General features: G+C 48.0%; 1 protein-coding gene across 1 annotated transcript; it reads left to right on the plus strand.

The window, feature by feature from the left end:
- Positions 1-674: 674 nt before the first annotated feature.
- Positions 675-4,192, plus strand: LOC142986025 (uncharacterized). Its single transcript, XM_076134260.1, has one exon. The coding sequence runs from the start codon at positions 970-972 to the stop codon at positions 3,865-3,867; it is 2,898 nt and encodes a 965-aa protein (XP_075990375.1). The 5' UTR covers positions 675-969; the 3' UTR covers positions 3,868-4,192.
- Positions 4,193-8,025: the final 3,833 nt, after the last annotated feature.

Consider the following 8,025-nt stretch of genomic DNA (forward strand, 5'->3'; position numbering starts at 1 on the left):
GGGAGCTGAGCTGCTGCCGGGAGCTGTGAAGAGGCGGAGCGCGACCTGCGGCACCGGGAGCTGAGCTGCTGCACCGGAGCTGTGAAGAGGCGGAGCGCGACCTGCGGCACCGGGAGCTGAGCTGCTGCACCGGGAGCTGTGAAGAGGCGGAGCGCGACCTGCGGCACCGGGAGCTGAGCTGCGGCACCGGGAGCTGTGAAGAGGCGGAGCGCGACCTGCGGCACCGGGAGCTGAGCTGCTGCACCGGGAGCTGTGAAGAGGCGGAGCGCGACCTGCGGCACCGGGAGCTGAGCTGCGGCACCGGGAGCTGAGCTGCTGCCGGGAGCTGTGAAGAGGCGGAGCGCGACCTGCGGCACGGGAGCTGAGCTGCTGCACGGGAGCTGTGCTGCTGCTCCTGCGAAGAGGCGGGAGCTGAGCTGCGGCACGGGATCTGTGCTGCTGCACCTGCGAAGAGGCGGGAGCTGAGCTGCGGCACCGGGAGCTGTGACGAGTCGGAGCGCGACCTGCGGCACGGGAGCTGTGCTGCTGCCGGGAGCTGTGACAAGGCCGAGCACGACCTGCGGTACGGGAGCTGAGCTGCGGCACGGGAGCTGTGCTGCTGCACCTGCGAAGAGGCGGGAGCTGAGCTGCGGCACGGGAGCTGTGCTGCTGCACCTGCAAAGAGGCGGGAACTGAGCGTCGAGCACCTGGAATCTGGCCTGCACCTGAGAGCGGCCGGGGACCTGCTGCACCTGCATCAGCGCCGTGCGTCGAGCACCTGGAACCTGGCCTGCACCGGAGAGCGGCCGGGAACCTGCAACGAGGTGGAGCTGACCTACTGCAGCTGCATTGGTGCCGATCGACGAAAACCTGGAACCAGACCTGCACCTGAGAGCGGTCTGGGACCTACAAGGAAGCTAACTAGACCAAAGTAGGACCGGTCTACAAGCTTTCTGCAACGGCTGCGCCAACACCTGGAACACCTGGAAGATGGTAGTAACACGGAGTCAGGGTGACGTAGCGGAAACGGAGGAGCAGAGAAGTGCCCTGGAACGAAGGGAGCTAGAAACACAAGAAACTTTGCGCCGCGAGATGGAGCGCATCGAACGAGAACGAGTGCAAAGGCTTTCACTGGAGCCACCAGGCACTTCACTCTCAAGACTGGTTGCTGACCACACAGCCAGAGTATGCACCGCCAACACAGAGCTGACGAGGACGACGGACCGTCAGGTGATGACAGACCAACGCCGGCCAGTATCGCCGGTCAGATCGACGCGGTCACGCCACAGTCGCCGTTCGACAGCGAGCGCGAGTACGAGATTGCGCATGGCGGAGCTAGAAGCGGCTGAGAAGCTAGCCGCTATCAGAAGAAAAGAGCTGGAACTAGAAGCTGATCTAGTGAAGAAGAGGTTAGCTGTCGAAGTATCCGCAATTCATGATGACCAAGAGAGTCTGCACGGAGAACCGGTCACCCATCCAGAACATAACCGCAAGGTAGACGAGTGGCTACAAACCAACCCACTCAGCGCACAAGAGGCGACCGGGGGGAGCAGGGAGGAGCCGCGACCGTTACGCTTCGACCTTCCCCGGGAAAGATCGCCGCCATCGCCGAGAGAGAAAAGCGACATGGACAAACTGGCGGAAGCGCTAGAGAAGATGGCCCGACCACGTGTAAGGCACAGCGACCTGCCGACCTTCACTGGAGCCGTGAACGAGTGGCTTCCCTTCAAGGCCGCTGTACGAGATACCACCCGAATGTATCACATATCGGCAGCTGAGAACCTCCAACGATTAAGAAGCGCCTTGAAAAGAGAAGCACGGGACGCTGTAGCTGCTCTACTACACACGGCCACGGACCCCGACGTAATCATGAGGACACTAGAACAGTGCTTCGGGCGTCCAGAGGTTATCATCGACCGGACACTGGATGAATTAAGGAAGATGCCGCGCCCGGGTTCAACTTCAACAGAGCTCAACAGCTTCGCGATCAAGGTGCAGAACGCCATCTGTGTACTTGAGAACATGGATCGCCGAGGATATCTGTATAACCCGCTGCTGACACGAGAAGTGCTGGAGAAGCTTAGCCCTTATCTTCGATCGCGATGGTGCGACTACGCGAGTGAACACGAACAGACCACAGACCCTGAGATCGTGTTGCTGTCTCGTTTCCTAATGCGAGAAGCAGATCGGGCGCTGAAGTTCACATACGCGCCATCTGGAGGATTAACACCCGCATCGAAGAAAGAGTTTAAGACCGTCGTCAGTGAGCAGAGGAAGAAGGCGAGTACAGTATACACAGTCATCGACCACAGCGAAGTGAGACCCGGCTGTCCAGCGTGCGGAGCAGATCATGTGCTGACTCGGTGTCCCAAGTATGAGGCGTGGACCACCGATCAGCGTTGGAATTTCGTCCGCGAGAATAAGATGTGTTACAAGTGCGCGCAGAGTACACATCGACGTTGGCAATGTAATGCGAAGCCCTGTGGCGTTAGCCAGTGTCGTCGCCCACATCACGCATCGCTGCACCAGACGCCAGAGAAGTCTTCTACAGCTACAGAACCAGAGCCAGCTGTACAAGAAGCCGTGATGTCAGTGGCACATAGATCTGCAGCCGGACCGCGAGATGTTCTGCTCAAGATGTGCCCAGTCGTCGTAGCCGGACCACGGGGGGAGGTGAAGACATATGCGCTCCTAGATGAAGGAGCCACCATCACCCTGGTAGATGAAGACCTCACTACGAGAATTGGTGCCGAAGGACCTGCACGACCACTACACTTGCGTGGCGTAAATATGAACCAGAGCGAAAAGGACAGTAAGTTGGTCACTCTGCACATTCGTGGGGTAAAGACGACAACGACTCACCAGATACGCGCACGCACAATCAAGAATCTTCGACTACATCAACAGTCAATACCGGAGTCCCTGATGAAACTGGAACACCTTCGAGATTTACCTCCAGATGAAATCTGCTACGACCTAGCAAGACCCGGTATCCTTGTGGGATCTGACCACTGGGAACACATAGTTTCCCGAGAGCTACGAGTGGGAGGCCCGAATGAACCTGCCGCCTCCAAGACGCAACTGGGATGGGTGGTGCATGGAACCGCACCGCGCCATTTGATGATGAAGACAGAGAACGTACTGCACGTCTACAAATCAGAACGGAGCGAAAACAGACAGCTCCATGACTTCGTAGAGAAGCGTTCCAAAGGAGCAGCCGGCACCGCATCTGAACCACGAGCGAGCGACGCCGAGCAACGAGCAAACGCTTCAGCGAGAGAAACGGACGAAAAAACAGACCGCAGTTTCTCACGAGCAAGAACTATAACCAAGAGGAACTACGACGACGACGTTGTGGTAAAGTATGATTCGCCACAACAAGTCTGGAACACTAGGCAAGAACAATGTCAGAACAAAACACTCGGCTTAGATAGGAACGCCGAACGAAGAACTCAAGCAGAAGTATGCGCGCAGACTCGCGCGTTCACCGATGGAAAAGCAATCCAGAGAAGTCTGAGTTCTGGTAATGCTTCGAGACGACCGGACCTTCGCAGAAGTGAGCAAGGCAATTGTCACTTGGCTGTCATACCTGAACATTGTCAGCCTACTGCGCCTACAGAAAGACGACAACTAAATCAGCGCTCACGTCAAGCTGAACATGTCACCAAGTCAGTAGTAAATGAAAAGGAGAAAGTCAGACCGGCACGGCGGTATCGTCGACCGAATACACCCCGGAGGCGACGGCGGAAGAAGGATCGTCGAAGAAAGGACCGAGACCGAAGTCTTTCGACGCCCCGTCAGGAAGCTCGTCGTATTATGAAAGTAGAAGAGGCTACGCGGGCTGCGCCGGGGGGAGAGCTGTTAACGACGAGCGCCACGTCACCATAAATGGTCGCGATAACCGATCTCGTCTCTGATTGGTCGAACGACGCGTGGCCGATGCACGCGTGCAGTTGACGACGCGTTACCTTTTAAGGAAACGGTTTTGCGCGAGACGGCGTGGCGTGGCTATGACGCGCGGCCTTAAAAGGAAATGTGTCGCTGCATCGCAACGCGTTGACCAATCGGGGACGAGAATCGTCGTTAGAATAATAGTTAGAAATTATTACTTAATTGTGATTGGTCATGGATTTAGAATAAATACGCCTGCATTTTTGTACGGAAGTCAGTGCACAGTCAACATCGGAAGTATGAGCATTAAGAATAAAGTCTGAAGCCACGAAGCGAGTTATTATTATACAGTCCACACCCTCAACAGTAACTGTGTAAGTTTTATTAATTCAATATCTGTTTCGTCTGATTATGTTTTTAAAATATTGAAGGGCCTTGATCTCTCCAAATCTGGTGGGCCCGATCTTATTCCCCCAATATTCATAGTTAGTCTGGCAGAGAGCTTAGTAACACCACTCTGTATACTTTATAGACGCTCCTTGGCAGAAGGTGTTGTTCCACGTATTTGGAAATCCGCTTTTATCACGCCTATATTGAAGAAAGGAGATAGGTCGGACGTCGAAAATTACCGTCCGATATCTAAAATATGTTTGTTCTCTAAAGTATTGGAACGTATCGTCTATGGTGGTGTTTATTCGGCGATACAGAACAATTTTGGATCTGAACAACATGGATTTCTCCGTGGTCGTTCCACTACGTCGAATTTAATACTATCCCATGATTTTATTTCTAGAGGTATGGAGCAGGGGGCGCAAGTCGATGTGATCTATACGGATTACACCAAATTGTGTAATCAAAATGTGTGTAATAAAGTTGTGTAGTGGGAGGCGCCCATAGCCAGTTGCGCTCACCGGTCGGTAAACGATCTGTGGGTGAAGCAACCGTTGGCGCGGTCATTCCATAGATGGGTGACCGCATAGTGGTATTTGAACTGGGCGTCTCCGTGCTTCGGAGGGCACGTAAATAGTCGGTCCCGGTTGTTGTCGATTAAGATAACAGTCGTTAAGCCACGTCAGAGGCCTTCGGGCGGCTTGAACAACTTTGACACTAGGTTGACCACTAACCATACGATAAGAAAAGAGACACCAAATGTTTTGACCGTATTGATCATCGTCTGTTACTGCAAAAGATACTTGCTGCGGGTATACACGGCGATTTATACCGTTGGTTTTGCTCGTATATTGAAAATCGCACTCAAGCTGTAGTATTACAGGGCTATACGTCTAGTTGGTGCTCAATCCCTTCCGGTGTCCCACAAGGATCATTATTAGGCCCATTGTTGTTTATTATATTCATACTGGATATTAAGTCGTGTTTTGAGAGTTCTTATATACTATTATATGCGGATGATATGAAAGTCCTTAAAACTATACGAAGTTCATCTGATATCGAGCATCTTCAACGAGATCTGGATAGTTTTGGTAATTACTGCAAACAAAATAAACTACAGCTAAATATATCCAAATGCTGCTACATGACATTCTCCCGTCAAAGATCTACATTAGGGCAGGGTTATACCCTAAATGGCGAAGATATCTTAAAAGTGGAGTACATTAAAGATCTCGGTGTACTTATGGACTCTAAATTATTATTTGACAAGGATATTGATTATATTATAGGTAAAGCACTCAAGGCTCTAGGTTTCATATTGAGGTCATCTTCCTGTTTTAAGTCACTAAAAACGGTTAAAATATTATATTGTAGTTATGTACGCAGCCATCTAGAGTATGCATCTCAAGTATGGAATCCACAATACCAAATATATATATCCCGCATCGAGCAAATACAAAGAAAATTCATGCGGTACTTGGACTTCAAATCTCATCAGCGATTGGCAGACTATCATGAGCGTTGTCAGCGATATCATTTCTTACCGTTACAATACAGGAGAACTGTGAACGATATTTGCTTTCTGGTAAATGTAGCAAATGGCTTAGTTGACAGTAGTGAACTATTGGGTAATATCGGACTTAGAACAAACCAGTTAGGTCTAAGACAGCGTCCTTTGCTTGACACACCTTATGCCACTGCAAACTATAGACGAAACTCCTACCTTATACGTTGTGTACGCAGTTTTAACGATATGTCGTCAGAATTTAATTTGGACTTATTTAACACCAGCTCGGCCACGGTTCGCAGACTTCTAACCAATAGTTATTTTGAAGGAAGTACAAACCAGCAATAGTTTTCGATACAAAAAAAATAATGAAAATTGTGTGAGTTTGTGATAGTTCATACATTTTTTTTTTTTTTTAAGATATTCATTTGTGGAAGCTTGTCATTAGCAACATAAAGATTTATTGGATTATATAAATTTGTAATTAGTCTGTAAGCTTTCTTAAAATAAAATAAATAAATAAAAAGTAGTCCTTCACTTGATGACAAATTTTGTTTAATATGTTGTATGATTTTCCTTTGATGAATTATGTTTGTGACATGCTTCCTTAAAGTAGGTAAATTACATTTCAATTTAAGTAACAGAGCTTTCTTTGTGGTCGAAACTTTTTCTTTGGTCGTTTTGCGACACTCTTTTATAATATTTTTAATTACCACTGGCACTGTTTTTGTGATCCATCTTTCAAATAATATAGTGTCATTGTCATCAAAATTGTTACACTGCAACGCCTTGTATTTGCAAGCAGAACAGTTATTTTCTAAACATGCTACGCTCATCGTATTATTACAGCACAAATATTTAAGCAAATCTGTAATGCATTTGTAAGGAATAATTTTAGCATTGTAAAGCGCTCGAATAATAAAGGTATTTATTTATTTAAACTTAATATACAAATTTGTATAAAGGCGGACTTAATGCCAGGGGCATTTTCTGCCAGTCAACCTTAGGGTGATGCAGAGATTATTACGAAGGTGTTTAAAAGAGGAAGGAAAGTGAGTTATGAAAGAGTGTACAAATAAATAATAAGATAAATAAGCGATATGAGTGTAAATACATAAACAAATAATATGTACATAAACATAATAAATATTACTTATGATATATAAAAAATAAATATAGATACTATAAAATATGAGATATATACAATAATAAATAAATATAAATATACACTAAGATAATTGTGACGATTCTGCAACTTTGTTCAACAAAAGATCACGCACTTTGTTCTTGAACGTAAGACGGTTAGTGGACATCCTGATTTCAAGAGGGAGCGCATTCCATAACAGAATTGACTGGACAGGGAAAGAAGAGTTAATAAACCCAGTAGTGTGGGATGGACAGAGAAGAGTGAGATTGCTTGAAGAGCGGAGATTACGGTTGTGGTTATCGCACAAGTATTGAAAGTAGGGAGTTAGGTAGGCTGGGGGAGAAGAAGTAAGGAAAGAAAAGAGTGTCGTAAGAGCGCGTTAATTACGACGCTCACGGATTGGTAGCCACCTAAGTTGAGAGCGATAAGTAGATACATGATCATACTTGCGAAGATTGAATATGAATCGAATGCAGTTGTTAAGAAGACGGTCGAGTTTGTTGAGGAGATCTGCATTCAAGTCAAAGTAACACACATCACCATAGTCGATGAGAAGGAAAATTAAAGTCTGTACAAGCATCGCTTTCGTCCTACATGGCAGCATGTTCTTGAGGCGATATAGAGCCCGCAATGTGCTAGTGACTCTGCGACAAACATTGGCTATTTGGGTTTTCCAGCTTAAAGTTGAGTCAATGTATAATCCTAAATCTCGTACCGCAGACGTAGTTTCAATAGTCGAGCCATTAAAAACTATAGGTGGAACGTGAACGTGACCAAGCCTGCTGATGTTACGGTGACTGCCTACCAGTATAGCCTGACATTTGGTAGGGTTAACGGCTAAGCCGAACTTCTCGGACCAGGACTTGATGTGTTCGAGGTCGCCGTTCACGACATCAACCGCTGTGGATATGGAGTCCACAGTTCCTTGCGAATAAAGCTGCAAGTCATCAGCGTACAGATGATACGCTCCTTGAAGATTTTGGGTAACCAGATTAATAAAGAAAGAAAACAATAAGGGAGAAAGAATGCCGCCTTGCGGGACGCCAGAATCAAGTTCACGCCAGCTCGATGAGGATTCACCGAAGTGAACTGATTGCTGGCGTCCTTGAAG

This window comes from Anticarsia gemmatalis, chromosome W (genome assembly GCF_050436995.1).
Source record: "Anticarsia gemmatalis isolate Benzon Research Colony breed Stoneville strain chromosome W, ilAntGemm2 primary, whole genome shotgun sequence".
NCBI lineage: Eukaryota > Metazoa > Arthropoda > Insecta > Lepidoptera > Erebidae > Anticarsia > Anticarsia gemmatalis.

Coding starts and splice junctions, on each gene's coding strand:
- LOC142986025 (XM_076134260.1), top strand. CDS start 970: ATGGTAGTAACACGGAGTCAGGGTGACGTAGCGGAAACGGAGGAGCAG.